The sequence below is a fragment of the Papio anubis genome, chromosome 14 (genome assembly GCF_008728515.1).
Source record: "Papio anubis isolate 15944 chromosome 14, Panubis1.0, whole genome shotgun sequence".
NCBI lineage: Eukaryota > Metazoa > Chordata > Mammalia > Primates > Cercopithecidae > Papio > Papio anubis.
This window is the reverse complement of record NC_044989.1, coordinates 97,525,667-97,543,085: the sequence shown is the minus strand read 5'-3', so window position 1 is coordinate 97,543,085 and position 17,419 is coordinate 97,525,667. Positions and strand designations below refer to the sequence as shown.

Here is a 17,419-nt window from a genome sequence, read left to right as displayed (position 1 = left end):
TTGGTGGGATGAAATGACAGGACATAAAAGAGAAAATGTTATGTACCTGACATTGAAAATACTTAGTGAGCTACTTCAACTCCTTTTCATTATTATTTATTTATTTTATTTCTTTTAGACAGAGTCTCACTCTGTCACCCAGGCTGGAGTGCAGTGGCACGATCTCAGCTCACCATAACCTCCGCGCCCCGCCCAGGGTTCAAGTGATTCTCCTGCCTCAGCCTCCTGAGTAGCTGGGATTACAGGTGCTCGCCACCGCACCAGGCTAATTTTTGTATTTTTAGTAGAGATAGTGTTTCATCTTTCGGCCAGGCTGGTCTTGAACTCCTGACCTCAGGTGATCTGCCTGCCTCAGCCTCCCAAAGGGTTGGCATTACAGGCGTGAGCCACCTCGCCTGGCCTCAACTCCTTTTTAGAATGAGGAAAACAATCAAATAACAACCCATCCATGTGGGAAAATCTTACCAGGAACCCTTACGGAGTTTTCGGGTTTTTTTTTTTTTTTTTTTTTTTTTTCGGACAGAGTTTCACTCTTGTTGCCCAGGTTGGAGTGCAATGGCGCGATCTTGGCTCAACGCAACCTCCGCCTCCTGGGTTCAAGCAATTCTCCTGCCTCAGCCTCCCGAGTAGCTGGGATTACAGGCATGCACCATCATGCCTGGCTAATTTTGTATTTTTAGTAGAGACAAGGTTTCTCCATGTTGGTCAGGCTGGTCTCGAACTCCCGACCTCAGGTGATCCACCCGCTTTGGCCTCCCAAAGTGCTGGGATTACAGGTGTGGGCCACCGTGCCCGTCCTGAAGTTATTTTTGTAGTTATTTACTTAAAAGAATTTTCCCACTGTTGGAGTGGGTAGATAGGTAGACATAAGCAGGAGCGAAGAGGCCCTGAGAAAAGGGAGGTCTGGAAAATCCCACATCCCAGAGACCATCAAAAAGATGCAAGCTGGCCAGGCGCGGTGGCTCATGCTTGTAATCCCAACACTTTGGGAGGCCGAGGTGGACAGATCACTTGAGGTCAGGAGTTCAAGACCAACCTGGCCAACATGGTGAAACCCCATCTCTACTAAAAATACAAAAATTAGCCAGGCGTGGTGGTGCATGCCTGAAATCTCAGCTACTTGGGAGGCTGAGGCAGGGAGAATTGCTTGAACCTGGGAGGTGGAGGCTGCAGAGAGCCAATATTGTGCCACTGCACTCCAGCCTGGGCAACAGAGCGAGACTCTGTCACAAAACAAAACAAAACAAACAAACAAAATGCATGCTAGATATGAGGAGAGAGGAGAGAAAGAGGGTAAAGGAGAAATTCCAAAGAGACATGCAGGTGCAGTAAGGATGGACCTAACCGCTGTACAACCTTCCTGGGCTGGAGGTAATGAGCAATGCAGCCATTCGGTGGGATTCACATCCAACACCGGCTGTACGTGCGCACCAACTAATAGCAAGAGAGGGCCCCACAAGCTTAGGGTAGAAAGTAGGTGGGAGAAAAAGGCGAGGACTTAAGGCAGAAGCGGGAAAAGCAGACAAAGGAAAAAGGCAGAAACTTAAGACAGAGGTGGGAACTTCAAGAAAAAATCCAGCATCATAAAAACCTGAGGCAGAACTCTCAGGGCTGCTGGCTTACTCTCTCAGTATCCCATTCTGCCTCATCTTTCAGAACATACTGTCTCTCTCCATATAAACTCTCTGCTCTCTATTTCCCTTCCTAAAGCTCTCTGCTATCTCTGAATTGTCTCTTGGCCAAAATCTTTCTCCCAAGATGACTAAGGGCTGAGAATATCCGCCCTTCCTGGTAACACCACCAGAGCTGTCTTCAAGCTCCACTTCAGTGTGAAAGAAACTGGTTTTATGACTCCAACCCCATGTTCACAGAACAATCGAACTAGATTTCATTAAGCACTGGTCAAGCACTGCTGCCTCTGTCTTGCCACACATGCCCAATGTCACTGAGGATTTATTCTGCACAGCGCCAATCTCACTCTCCAGTTTCAACATGCAGTCACGGAGGCCACCCAAAAAGACCAGGTGCACAAACGCATCCTCCTCACCCAGCCCTCCGGGGCCCGCCAGCAGGAACTCCTGTCTCCCTATCCTCTTGACGATCGGCGGCCTCTCCTCGCTGCAGTAGGGAAACAGGTCCTGGGAGACGCCCGTGCTGTAGTTGTGGATGATGTACTGAGTGGTCAGAGCCAGACACAGGAAGTGGCCGTCCACAGCCACAGCGAGGGGCTGCTCGGAGGTTGACACCTCCTTGACGATCTGCACCCGGTCCTCATACACCAGAAACATCTGGATGGTTCTGCGTTTGACAGAGATGATGCAAACTTCTACACAGAATGGGTCCCCGCTCACAGGGTTCTCATTCAGTGCAAACGTGGCTGCCCCCTTGATGCGGGCCCCCGAGGGCACCGGCTCGAGGTTCAGCATGTTGACCAGGCTGATGGAGTTGTCACACAGCACCAGCAGCCTGTTGAGCGCTGAGGCTGCGCGCAGCTCGTTCACGGGCTTCTTGAAGCCCAGGTGTCTGTGCAGCTGTTTGGTGGCAGTGAACGTGGCCGGCCCGGCAGGCACTGGCCTCTCCTCCAACAGGAAGTGGTAGACGAAGCAGTCGTTGGTACCCACGTAGAGGTCCCTGCCGCAGCACTCCACACACTCTATGTTGATGCGCTCCTTGTCGCCCATCAGCAGCTCCCGCTCCACGGCAGAGACAAGCGTAAAGGCTTTGATGTTCATCATGTCTACTGGCTGATCTGCTGGAAGAGAAAGACGAAAACTGATTTTTAGGGGAACAAGGAAGAAGCAGAAACAGAGGTTGCAATAATGATACGTGGATTCCCTAGTTAGCATGTTCATTAAAGGAAACCATTCTATGCTGTCAAAAAACGGAAAGAAACCATTTCCCCACTGACCTCCCCCATCGGACAGCAAGAGACCCCAGCAGAAAACCACACACACACCCCTCCACACACACCCACACACACACATGCACGTGCTTGTGATCACATGCCATCCTGCTCAGTCCCCACACAGAGTCACCTGGAGCCTCCTTGCATTGCCCCTGGAGACACGCTTGCAGGCAGAAGACAAATGCACGCATTCACCCACAGGCAACATAACAGAAGGATTTCTGTGAGGCAGGAGGATGACTTGACCCCAGGAGCTGGAGGCCAGCCTGGGCAATATAATGAGACCCCATTAAAACAAAGAAACAAAAAAAAAAAGGATTTCTGAAAAAGGCAGAAGTGATCTTCATTGATCTTCCCTGAGTTTCGACAGCTACTTGAATATGTACTTTAGTCAGTGAACACAACCACAGTCGCAGGATCCTGCCAGGGACACTGAGGCAGGTGCCAGGCCTTGGATTCCTTTGTGTTCTTCCCAAAAAGGCAGGCACATCAGCCCCAGCTCCGGAGGACCCCAGCTCCGGAGGAAATGTATTCATTTGGAGAGTAAAGGTGTGCCTCGGAGCTCGAAAGGCTTTCAGGTGGCGAGTGGAGCTATTCAGTGGATGTGTGGACTGGTCCCTGGTTCCCACTGAAAGTGAGAGCCTGTGGCCTCCTACTTCATCGTCTGTGGAGAACTGTGGCTTCACACTCCACAAAGTCAGAGGGAGAAGACCAGGCAAGGTGGCCTTTCTGACTTCTCAGGCGGCCAGAAGCAAACTCAAAGGCACAGTCCCTGTGATCAGGAGCAGGGCAGGGGATCAGAGAGCTGGAAAGAGGACTGCAGAGAATGACGGGAGCTGCAGGGCAGCTGGGAAGTGAAAGGTTCCCTATCACTATCACTTCCTCACCTCAAGCTCTCTGAACGTGGAACAGTGCTGCTTCATGAGAGCTTAAGTTCCTAATACTCAGAGGCATTCCAGCAAAGTGGGGAAGACCTCTCAGAAATATTCAAGAAAGGTTCACGCATCAGGGAAGGGAAGGAATCAGAGAACTTCTTTGGTGCCTTTCAACTAGAAAATTTCGGAACTCCACAATTTCTTGTCTGCCCCCATCCATGGAGGTAATGACAACTACACATGAGTGAGACTCCGGCCCCCTTCCCTAGCTCAACAAAACCCCCAGGAGGGGGGTACCCCAGGGCGGAGGAGGCTTGTCTGTGGACATGTCAGTCCTTCCTGTTTGTTTCCCATCACTTGAGCACATTACTTGTTGCTATGGTCAGAATGTTTGTGTCCCCCTAAAATTCATATGTTGAAACTTATCCCCAGAGTGGTAGTGTTGGGAAGTGGGGCAACTGGGAGGTGATTACATCATGAGGGTGGAACCCTTACGAACGGCATTAGTGCCCTTATCAAAGAGGCCCCAGAGTGCTTATTTTTTCCTTCCATCCACTGTGTGAGGAGGCAGCTGGAAGGCACTACCCTTGAGGGACGGACCCTCACCGAACACTGAGCCTACCATGCCTCGATCTTGGACTTCCCGGCCTCCAGAACTGCGAGCAATACATTTCTATTGTCTATTAATTACCTAGTGTATGGTAGTTTGTTACAGCAGCCTGAATGGACACTTGGCTATTCCAGCCTCATTTGCTTCATCTGTGAAATGAGCATAATAACTTACATATCGCTGAAGTAAGTCAGCTCATATGAAATGCTGACAGCTGGCACACGGCACTCAAACTTTTGGATCTCATCATAAATACTATGATTCCCTCCCAGTCTGGATCAGTTCCTATTCCTCTCTCAAACTACCAGCTTGCTTCTGGTGTTTATTTCCCAAGCTGGGCACCAAGAGATTAAACTATGCTGTCCTCTGTCCTCAGATATGGGTAACCTGTTCACCTCCACCAAAAGACAGCCTGCATCATAAGCCAGAACACACACTGACACACCTGCCCCACCCCACGACATCTTCACACTCATTTATGGGAGCTCATCTTCACAGAAACTATGGAAAAGAGATGGGGGAAGTGTAGAGGGAGGCTCAAAAGGCACCCCAGAGAAGGAGTCATGTCCATCTACCTCGGGGCTGTGGGAGCATCCCCAGAATCCCAGGTGAGGCCGGGTGAAGAACTCCTGCAGACGTCTACAAATAGTCTCTGGCACAAACAGCTCTTAAACAACGTCACGTATTTGTCCCAACCAAACACAACCACCAAAACCCACCTAGACAATATTTTTTTCTCCATGTAAATGCTAATGAGTAAAACCCAGATATTGAAATGTCGGCTTCCAGACATCTAAGTTAGTGAAAGTGAAGTAATACAAAATACTTCTTCCTTCATTGATTAATCAATCAAGGTTGTCTTTTTTAAATGGCAGGAGTAAGCAGTTCTGCTATTTAAAATATAAATTGTGTCTTACTTTGCGGAAGGAATAGAGAAACAAACTCTGGGCACCTATAATCAAACTCCTTTTATTTAGCTTCTTAAAAGTATATTATCCATAATTCCAGCCCCTGTCTTCAGTTAGCACAAGGGATAAACTAAACACATTTGCAGTAAAGAATATTAGAGAAAGAATCAAACTCCTCATATTTAGTCTAAATCCTGGGGTAGATAGAGAAGGGGAGAGGGAGAGAGAGCTGTAAAAAAATATATGGTTTACTAAAAAGTCATAACTCTATATTTAAAAAGAAATGCAATATTGTTTCACTATCTAGTAAACTAGCTACTCAAGCCTTGCTAAAGATAAGCTTCCTATTACAGGTCTTTAAATTAAGGACTTGCTTTGGTAATTAAATGGTAATAATGCAGAATTACATGGAGGTAAATGAAAGCTGAAGAAGTAACATGCTAGCACTTAAAAATGACTCATTCTTAACCCTGTCTCTACAAAAAAATATAAAAAATTAGCCAGGCATGGTGGGGCACACCTGTATTCCCTCCTCCTCAGGAGGCTGAGGCCAAAGAGTTGCTTGAGCCCAGCGGTTTGTGGCTTCAGTGAGCTATGATGGCACCACTACACTCCAGCCTGGGAAACAGTGTGAGATGCTTTCACACAGAAAAAAGAAAAAAGAAAAAGAAAAAAGAATTAAAAAATTGGCTAGGAGTGGTGGCTCATGCCTGTAATCCCAGCACTTTGGGAGGCTGAGGCAGGTGGATCACCTGAGGTCAGGAGTTCAAGACCAGCCTGCCCAACGTGGCGAAACCCCGTCTCTACTAAAAATACACACACAAAAAAAAGTTAGCCAGGCGTGGTGGTGGGCGCCTGTAATCCCAGCTACTCAGGAGGCTGAGGCAGGAGAATCGCTTGAACCCAGGAAGCAGAGGTTGCAGTGTGCCAAGATCACACCACTGCACTCCAGCCTGGGTGACAAGAGCAAAACTCCATCTCACAAAAACAATAATAATAATAATAATAATTTTAAAACCTATTTTTTTAAGCAGTGGGAAAATTCTCTCCATGACCTAATTCACATGATATATTTACTTAGATAAAATATGAATCATAAAACGATAGATAAACTTTAGGCCACACCTCTGTATTTTCATTAAATATAATCTGCTGGGGTTCTGAATCAGAGAAGTTTCAACATGGTAATGAAAGGAAATGTTTCTCTAAGGTGTACAATTCATACTTTACTGTGTGATCTCAAAATGATCTAAAATTTAAACTTTTTGTTAGAACTTTAAGGCTTACCTATAATCCTAACACTTTGGGAGGCCAAGGCAGGAAGATCACTTGTGCCCAAGAGTTCAAGACCAGCCTGGGCAACATATTGAGACTTGGTCTCTATTTTAAAATAAAAATAAGAATATTGAATTTAAAAAATTCACTTAAAAAGTATGATTATAATAATTTAAAAGATCAACATTTTAATGTTTTCTTAGAATTTCAAAATACATACCCAGGTAGGGAAGAGATTGGAAAATGTGAGTATGCTCAAGGACCATAATTTAATTAAAGCTAACACTGCATATGTAGCAAGCACCTCTAAGTGTGCAAAAAACTAAAATAAACAATTATAAGACACAATCCCACTTCCTAAGAGTCTCCCCCTCCTCTTAAGGAAATAGGACTAGAAAAATAAATCAGTAATAGTATAAAGCAATATGTGCTAAGGGTCAAAATAAAAATATTAGTAATTATTTCCTACCAGGTTAAGAATATGCACATTGTCATTTTAAAGATTTTGTCACTGGTGATAATCAGAATCTTAGTCAGCATCTTTAAAAATGCTAATGTAAAAATGCAAATCTTTTTCTACAAATGTACACAGAAACATTATCTTTTATTCAGTATCTGGCATCATTTTAAAAGAACTGATGACTTCTGGCCGGGCATGGTGACTTATGCCTGTAATCCCAGCACTTTGGGAGGTCCAGGAGGGTGGACCACCTGAGGTCAGGAGTTCGAGACCAGCCTAGCCAACATGGTGAAACCCCATCTCTATTAAAAATGCAAAAATTAGCCAGGTGTGATGGCACATGCCTGTAATTCCAGCTACTTGAGAGGCTGAGGCAGGAGGATCACCTGAACCTGGGAGGCAGAGGTGGCTGTGAGCAGAGATTGTGCCACTGCACTCCAGCCTGGGTGACAAGAGTGAAACTCCGTCTCAAAAAAAAAAAAAAAGAACTGATGACTTTTGGCATCTTCCCTTACTCCTCAGGAAGTTTACTAAACCTCAGTTCAAAAATGACAATTCTATTCTTTCTGGCTACACATGGGGCTGGGAGCCACAGATTTTATATTACCTATAAGTTTCAAAGAAAATTTCTGTGTTTTTTACTTGGAGACCTGTTACAAAAGCTGTATAGGCTTCTAGAGGCCCCACTTCTTTTCACAGCACAGAGCACTGGTTACATCCTGATTTAATAGACACTGTCTATCCTACAAAGCAAGCACCAGGTCCACATGGATCTGTCACTAAACACTCAGGAACCACCTAATTCCAGTTTCACAGAATAAATGTTCCTAAGGATAAAAAGATAAATGAAAGAGGGAACATATCCTTACTTTATTTTATGAAAGTAGTAGAAAGTAAAACTTTGATATTCAAACCAGATAAGGATGTAGGAAGAAGGAAAATCACAGATCATTCTTACTCACAAACAAACCTGAAAAAACACTGAATGTTAGCACATGAAATCAACAAATATATATTAAAAATATAATATGGCTAAGTTGGGATGCAATATTGGTTTAAAGTAATAAAATCTGTTCCTTTAGCTCACCACATTTATAAATGAAAAGAAAACAACTAATTATTTCAATAGATGCAGAAAAAGCATTAAATTAACTCATAAGATAAACAAAATAAATTAAATTAAATTAAATTTTAAAATCTTTCATTTTGAAACAAGGAACAAGACAAGAATGTCTACTATTGCCATCTGTTATGGGTTGAAATGAATCTTCCCCAGCCATGCTGAAGTCCTAATCCCCAGTACCCGTGAATGGGACCTTATGTGGAAATAAGACGATCAGAGTCATTTAGGGTGAGCTCTAATCCAATATGACTGTGTCCTTATAAAAAGGGGACATTTGTACACAGAGACAGACACATACAGAGAAAAGACAAGTGAAGACACAGGAAGAGGAAGGAGATCTATAAGCTAAGGAATGTCTGAAGTTCCAGACCTTGCTCTCAGATTTCTACCCTCCAGAAATCTGAAGTAGTAAGTTTCTGTTGTTTAAGGCACCCAGCCTGTAGTACTTTCTTACAGCAGCCCTAGAAACTAATACACGATCTCAGTTCAACACTGTATTAGGGGTCTTTGCCAGTACCACAAAACAAGAATAGTTATAAAGAATTGAAAACAGGCTGGGCTTGGTGGCTCATGCCTGTAATCACAGCATGTTGGGAGGCCAAGGCAGATGGATCACCTAAGGTCAGGAGTTCAAGACCAGTCTAGCCAACATGGTGAAAACCCGTCTCTTCCAAAACTACAAAAATTAGCTGGGCATCGTGGCAGGCGCCTGTCATCCCAGCTACTTGGAAGGCTGAGGCAGGAGAATTGCTTGAACCTGGGAGGCAGAGCTTGCAGTGAGCCAAGATCGCACCACTGCACTCTAATCTGGGTGACAGAGCAAGACTCTGTCTCAAAAAAAAAAAAAAAAAAGAATTGAAAACAAAAACATAAAATTATAATTATTCACAAATGACATTACTGTTTACACAGAAACCCACAAAAAAGCTATTAGAATTAATGACTTTATAGTTTAATTTTTTAAAAAACCAAAGTAGTTTGAATTTCTAGCCCCAAAATTACAAACTGAAAAAAAAAACCTTACAATAGTAGAAAATATAAGGTATGAAAGAATTATCTAACGAAGATATTTAAGATCTGTAAGGATAAAGTAATAAAATTTTATTGTTTGACATTAAGGAAGACCTAAATTATCATCTTGGAAGGCTTTTCTGCAGAAATTGAAAAGCTGGTTTTAAATTTTAAATGGAAAGCACAGAACATAGCATAGTCAAAGGTCTTGAAAATGAAGAACAAAACTGAAGGACCTACACTAACTGATTTCAGAAATTACTCTAATACTACAGTAATGAAGATATGAGGATAGACAAACAGGTCAAGCCCCAGATTGGGAGAAAAATGTGTAATGCATATATCTGGCAAATGACTCATATCCAGAATATAGAAAAACTCCTACAAACCAATAACAAGAAGACAAACATTTTAAAAATGGGCAAATGACTCAGACACTTTCAAAAAAGGCATATGAATGGACCAATAAGAACATGAAAAGATGCTCACCATCTTTAACCAAGATATTTATTTTAAGCCACAATGAGCTATCACTTCACACCTACTAGAAGAGCTACCATTAAAAAGATCGCCAACATGAAATGTTAATAAGGACGTAAAACAACTGGAAATCTCATACGTTGCTGGAAGGAGTTTAAAAGGGTAAACTTTGGAGATCTGTTCCGCAGTTTTTTATAAACTTAAACATGCATTTGTCCAGTTACGTCACGTTTAATATTTCCATTTCTCTTGGGTATATATCTATATCTACAAAAAGATATATATAAGATATAAGATATGCACAGCAAGCTTATTCATATTACCCAAAAAAAGGGAACGGCTCAGTTTTCCCCACTTACCCCCATTTAATTGTGGCATATTTATACAGTGGAATACTACTCAGAAATAAAAAGAAAGAAACTACTGACAACGGCAACAAATAGATGACCCTCAAAAACACTGAGTGGAAGAAATCATGCCTATATTGTATATTTCCAATTACCTGAAGTTCAAAAGTTGGCAACGCTAATCTATAGTGACAGAAATCAGAACAGTGTTTACTTTGGAAGGAACAGGGTTACTAAGTGGAAAGGGACACAGCAAACTTTCTGGGTAACAGACATAGTCTGTATATTACTTAAGGTATTACCTATGCAAGTGCATGGAGTTACCAAAATTCATTGACTTTTGTGTTCTGTGTATTTTACTGTATGCAAATTATGTTTTTACAAAAAAAAAAAAAAAAAAAAAAAAAAATTCCCTACCTGATCCAGAGAAAAAAAAGTGCCATTCCAATACAAACTCTTACAGGTACAGGTAGTGTGTGTGTGTGTGTGCGCGCGCGCGCGCGTGTGTGCGTGTAACTCAAAAAGCAGATTCTAAAATTCACATGGCAGACTGGTAGCAGTGGCTCATCCCTATAATCCTGTAATCCCAGCGCTTTGGGAGGTCGAGGCGGATGGATCGCCTGAGGTCAGGAGTTTGAGACCAGCCTGGACAACCTGGTAAAACCCAGTCTCTACTAAAAATACAAAAATTAGCTGGACGTGGCCGTGCACACCTGTAGTCCCAGCTAGTCAGAAGACCGAGGCAGGAGAATCGTTTGAACCTGGGAGGCGGAGGTTGCAGTGAGCCAAGATTATGCCGCTGCACTCCAGCCTGGGTGACAGAATGAGACTGTGTCATAAAAAAAAAAAAAAAAAAAAAAAAAAAAAAAAAAATTCACATGGCAGAGAGGGCCAGAAAAAGTTAGACACGTCTGAAAAATGGCCAGGAGACTTGACTCAACAGATAAAATATAATCAGAAACCATGGTAATTAAGATAATGTTGGACTAGCACAAGGCCAGACCTAGAGAACACACCTGGGTGCCCGGAAACAGGCCACGCATATGTGGAAACTTGAAGCGTGACTAGGGTGGCACTGTACATGTGGGGCATATACCATGTATACACATGTATAGTAAACAGTGCTTGGTGTACTGGATGTCCATAGAGAATATAAGAAAGCTAGATTCTGCCAGGCGTGGTGGCTCACACCTGTAATCCCAGCACTTCGGGAGGCCGAGGTGGGATGATCACAAGGTCAAGAGATAGAGACTATCCTGGCCAACATAGTGAAACCCCATCTCTACTAAAAATACAAAAATTAGCAGGGCATGGTGGTAGGTGCCTGTAGTCCCAGCTACTTGGGAAGCTGAGGCAGGAGAATTGCTTGAACATGGGAGGCAGAGGTTACAGTGAGTTGAGATGGCGCCACTGCACTCCAGCCTGGAGACAGAGCAAGACTCCGTCTCAAAAAAAAAAAAAAAAGAAAAAGAAAAAAAGAAAGCTAGATTCCTACCTCACACCACACATCAAAATTATTCCAGGTGATTAATATTCTTAAGTATAAAAGACATAACTTTGAAACATTGGAAAAAAAACAAGAAAAAATATTCTCATGACCTTCTTAGGGTTAGGGAGAATTTCTAAAATAAGATATAAAAAAGCACAAACCCTAAGGAAAAATGATAAATTCTCCCATGTGAAAATGTACTGTTTCTGTTCTTCAAGAGACATCATGAAGAAAGTGAAAAGATAAGGGAAAAAGGGGGCTGGAGAGAAGACACTGACATCATGTATCTGACCAGAAACATCTGGATGATGTGGGAACTCCTGCAGCAAGAAAGTCAAGGATCTAACAGAAGGATGGGCAAAATACACAAACAGGCCTTTCATTGGAGAGGAAACATGAATATCCAATAAACACGAAAGAACACAACCTGATTAGCACCTGGCATTTGCAAATTACAACTACAGTGATATTTCATTTTCTACCCATTAAATTGACAAATATTTGAAGTCTGACAACACAAGGTGTTCCTAAGAACACGGCACAGTGAGGAGGCTCCACCATGCTGGGGGAAGGTTCGGAGCTGGTAAGGACACGTTTTCATTATCTAGGAAGCCCCTGTCATGGCTGAGTAAGCCATGACTCTACTTCTAGGCATTTGCCTTACTGAGTCTGTTTTGTGCTTACCAGGGCAAAGAAAGTTCACAGCAATCCTGTTTGAGACAGGGGAAAACTAGAAACAACTCATATTTCCTCAGAGGCTGAAATACTGTGCAGCTGCAAGAGAATGAACTAGAGCCACCTACAAGGATGAATCGTAAGGGAATTTTAAGGGAATGAGGAACACAAATCTGGGAAGGATGGAACTGGGTGTGGGTGTGCATGAGATTCCCAAGGGTCAGCGATGTTTTATTTCTGAAGCTGGGGGTTGCTTTTATTATGACTCTCTATATCTTATACAGATTACAAATATGTTTCTATAGGCATTAAATATTAAATAAAAATACATATGTACATATAGAATGTATAAAATTCTACTCATTTCCCCAAACCAGCTTACCCTGGAAATAGAGAAAGAATCTGTTTAATAAACCTGGTGGAATTCACCAACTGTATGTTCCTTGTTAAAAATTTGATTGCATGGAAGCTTAGTTTATCTAAATGCAGTGCTTAGTTTATTTTGTATCCATATTTAATAGCCATTTCTCAGGATATCAAAGTCCAATTTGGGGCATTCCATCCATCGTTTTCCATAAATATCCCCTAGAAGGTGAAGGGAAAGACCAGCATGTGGTAGATGGCTCAGGGGGTGAACACCCTGCCCCGTGGGTGTGTATACCATCTGAGGCAGCAGCTTCTGTGAGGCCAGCCTCTTACCTCATGGGCCTCTGTCCCTCTCCCTTCCACTTTCAGGGCCACGTAAGTATCTCCACTCTCAGTTTCAACCAGTTCAAAACTGGTTTTACTATCTTACTCTTCTTTCCATTTCCTCTGTACTAAAACTCACCAAGGACAGACCTCATTCAAAAAACAGTCACAGCAGAAAGAATAAATGTGGAATGAGAGCATTTTCTTTTTTTTTTTTTTTGTGAGACAGAGTCTCACTCCATCACCCAGGCTGGAGTGCAGTGGCACGATCTTGGCTCACTGCAACATCTGCCTCCTAGGTTCAAGCGATTCTCGTGCCTCAGCCTCCTGAGTACCTGGGATTACAGGCGTGCGTCATTTTGCCCAGCTAATTTTTGCATTTTTAGTGGAGACGGGATCTCACCATGTTGGCCAGGCTGGTCTCGAACTCCTGACCTCAAGTGATCCACCTGCTTCAGCCTCCCAAAGTGCTGCAATTACAGGCGTGAGCCACTGCAACCGGCCAAGAGCAATTTTTTAAGTAGATAATCTAGACATAAAAAGAGGCTTATAGGCTGGGCGCAGTGGCCCATGCCTGTAATCCCAGCACTTCGGGAGGCCAAGGTGGGTGGATTGCCGGAGGTCAGGAGTTTGAGACCAGCCTGGCCAATATGGTGAAATCCCATTTCTACTAAAAATACAAAAATTAGCTGGGCGTGGTGGCAGGTGTCTGTAATCCCAGCTACTTGGGAGGCTGAGGAAGGAGAATCACTTGGACCCAGGAGGCGGAGGTCACAGTGAGCCGAGATCACACCATTGCACTCCAGCCTGGGCAACAAGAGTAAAACTCTGTCTCAACAAACAAACAAACAAACAAACAAAAAACAAAAGAGGCTGCTTGTAGCTCCAACATTAACCATGTAAATATTAGCACAACACATATATAAGATTTTAATATATATGTTTAACACATATAGGTATGTATATGTTTAACACATTTATACATACATGTATGTGTGTATATATTTGTTATATATTAAAATATGTATTTGTTATGTATTGAAATATATATATTTGTTATATGTAAACATATATCTGTTATATACACACACACATACATATTATATACACACATACGTACACACACACACAATAGGAAACTCCTAACCTGGTACAGAGATAAATATACTCTCCCAAAAGAATGCTATGACAAACTGGCATTTACTAAGATGGGCTCTTTACCAGTAATTATTCTTGAACCAAAGAATGCCACTTTGTTATCTGCTCTACCAAATAATGTCCACCTGCGAGCCAACTTTAAGATTGGCCTGGTGTCCTCTGTGTCTGCAAAAAGCCCTCACATTTTCTAATTACTTCACAGCTTATAAATGAAACAGACTCTTCCGAAACCTATGCAGCTATACGTGTACCAGAACTTCATCACCCTGGGGGAGGAACCACAAAAGTCAGCCCTATAATAGAAGGCACCGTCCTGTGAATAAGCTCAAGACTAATTCTGTATCTGCATTTTAAAAAGGACACACTACCTCAAGTAAGATTTGTTCTTTTCTCATTTTACAGCAAGAAGTTTTTTTTTTTTTCTTTATGACAGTCCATCAAAAATGAATAGACATCAAGTGGTCATTCTAACATTTGGACCAAAGCCAGGTCAGATCTGAAGGCAATGCAGAAAGGAGGCAGGAATGTGGGCCACACACCTGAAACACTAGGTCATTAGCCTCCTTATCACACACCAGAAGGTAGTTCCCTGCCCAAAAGATAAACTCCAGACTCAGCTTAAGATGTACAGCCCTTAAAATTTTAACCTCAGCCAACCTCTCCTCCTTTATTTAGTAAGAAAAATTATAGCTATTCACCTATTCTTATGGTTCCATAATATCAGTCTCTTGTTTTATAAGCTACAATCAGTTCGGAATTGCTGCTGAGTTCCAAACAGCCTGTAAGTGTCCAAGGCACTCCACAAACCAAGCAGTTGTCAAAAGGGATTTGAGCAAACACTACTCTCTAGACACGTTTCCAAAGGATTAACACAATGAGTCAGAAATAGTTACCATTAACTACAGCGGTGGGATCGAATTTACCAATGTAATAACCCCTAAAGGAAAACACACTGCCTCCTTTTCATTGCCAAATGTCACTTGTCTATATGGAAAGTAGCAATGTTTGGGAGACAAGGGCAGCCTCAGAATGGGCCTTCAGAGGGCGGCACAGATTCCCACACACTGGACCTCCTCTGACTGGCTGATGGCAGGGATCCTGGCTTTAGGCATGAGTATCTTTCTTTCTTTGCCTCTTCCTGCAATTTACAGTTTTTGTATAAATACAAGTCCTTATTTATTTATTTATTTAAGATGGAGTCTCTCACTTTGTTGCCAAGGCTGGAGTGCAGTGGCACGGTCGTGGCTGACTGTAACCTCTGCCTCCCAGGTTCAAGTGATTCTCCTGTCTCAGCCTCCTGAGTAGCTGGGCGTACAGGTACCTGCCACCATGCCTGGCTAATTTTTTTGTATTTTTAGTAGAGATAAGGTTTCACCGTGTTGGCCAGGCCGGTCTCGAACTCCTGACCTCAGGTGATCTGCCCGCCTCGGCCTTCCAAAGTGCTGGGATTACAGGCATGAGCCACCATGCCCGGCCTACAATGACTTTTTTAAAGTTTCTATTTTGCCATTTTAATATAGAACCTTTATAGGAAAAAAAAATGTTTCTCTGAGAAGCAGTTTCTCAGTTAACTTGGATAAACATATCTACTAAGCCCATGAAGCCGCAGACAGATAGCAATGTCTGTCACAGGGGAAAATTGAGCAGTGTCGTGCTGCATAATGACATTTCCATTAACAACAGACAGCATCTACAACAGTGGTCCCATAAGGTTATAATGGAGCTGAACAATTCCTATCACCTAGTGACAGTCTCACTGTTGGAACATTGTGGCGCAATGCATCACTCGCATGTGTGGTGTTGCTGGTGTACACAAACCTACTGCAGTGCCAGTCGTAGAAAAGTCTAGCACGTTCAATTACACACAGTATGTAGGACTTGATATAATGATAATAAATGACTATGTTACTGGTTTATGTATTCACTCCACTATCCTTTTTATCATTATTTTAGAGTGTACTCCTACTTATGCAGAACAAAATTAAGTTAATTGTAAAACAGAGTCCTTCAGGAGGACTCCAGAAGAAGGAATTGTTATCATAGACGACAGCTCCATGTGTGTTACTGCTCCTGACGACCTTCCAGTGGGACAAGATGTGGAGGTGGGTGACAGGGATATGGATGATCCTGACCCTGTGCGGGCCAAGGCTAATGTGTGGGTGTGTGTCTTCATTTTTAACCAAAAAGTTTAAAGTAAAAAAAAAAAAAAAACTTATAGAATAAGGATATAAAGAAAATATTTTGTACAGCTATACAACATGTTTTCAGCTACATGTTATTACAAAGAGTCAAAACCTTTAAAAAAAAGTTTATAAAGTAAAAAAGTTACAGTAAGCTAAGGTTAATTTATTACTGAAGAGAAGTATTTTTAGAATAAATTTAGTGTAGCCTAAGTGTACAATATTTACAAAGCCTATAGTACTGTACAGTAACGTTTTAGGCCTTCACTTTCACTTGCCATTTGCTCACTGACTCATCCAGAGAAACTTCCAGTCCTGCAAGCTCCATTCGTGGTAAGTGCCCCATACAAGTGGACCCTTTTTTTAGTCTTTTATATAGTATTTCTACTATCCCTTTTCTATGTTTAGATGTGTTCAGATACACACATACTTTCGTGTTACAAGATTCTCTTGTGCCTAGAGATCCAGTACAGTAGCATGCTGTAAAGGTTTGTAGCCTAGGAACAACAGGCCATACCCATATAGCTTAGGTGTATAATATACTGTACTATCCAGGTTTGTGGAAGTTCACTCTACGATGTTCACACGATGACAAAATTGCCCAGTGGGAGATTTCTCAGAACATATCCTAGTCGTTCACTGACGCATGACTGTATATCACATATTAGCTCTAGAAAGCAAAGCTATAAGTGAATTGACAAAAGTTGCCATAGATCCTAACAGCTTTTGAGACGGATGCGGGGCAGACAGAACTTGGCACACTTCGTACACACTTGGCACACACACACTCGTTCACAGCTCCCAGTCAACTAGTTTGGGTGCTGGTGCCATATGATTAGGAGAGAAAGCTAAATCACCAAGGACTTGGCCAAAAGCAAACCATGGTGGTGAGGAGGAAGGTGAAGAAAAGGGGTGGTGTGCAACACAGTGGGACACCTTGCCTTATTCCCCATGTTTGTTGAGGCCGGTCCTGAGAAGCTTAAGAGAGAAAGACTCAGAAGCATGCATTGGAGACTTTTCTTGTGGTCCCAGTGATGGTGGCTCTTGTGATGCCTGGATGGGGAGGGAGAGCCTGGAAAAGTCAGGTGGTGACTTCAGTCACGGGGGTGGGGGGATGTGCTGACACCCACCTCTGGCTTTGTCAGCTTCCTAAAACAGAAACAGCGTGGGCAGCTGCCAAGAGGCCTGTTGCTCAGCCTCTATCTCTGCGACCCCTTGGGACTCGGTGCAAAC

At 42.8% G+C, this 17,419-nt stretch overlaps 1 protein-coding gene across 5 annotated transcripts in view; it reads right to left on the bottom strand.

Moving 5' to 3' along the window:
- TGFBRAP1 (transforming growth factor beta receptor associated protein 1) overlaps positions 1-17,419 on the bottom strand; it is a 78,059-nt gene that overhangs the window by 53,829 nt on the left and 6,811 nt on the right. For 2 of the 5 annotated variants that reach the window (XR_004178357.1, XM_031655406.1), the window contains exon 1: positions 2,048-5,824. Coding sequence is in view for 4 of the 5 variants with exons in the window: in XM_031655406.1 (XP_031511266.1) it covers positions 2,048-2,984 (937 nt within the window). In the remaining variant the exon portion in view is untranslated. Of the gene's footprint in view, positions 1-2,047; positions 5,825-17,419 lie in introns of those variants that run through there. The other 3 variants (XM_031655405.1, XM_031655404.1, XM_031655403.1) reach the window with 3 other exon arrangements.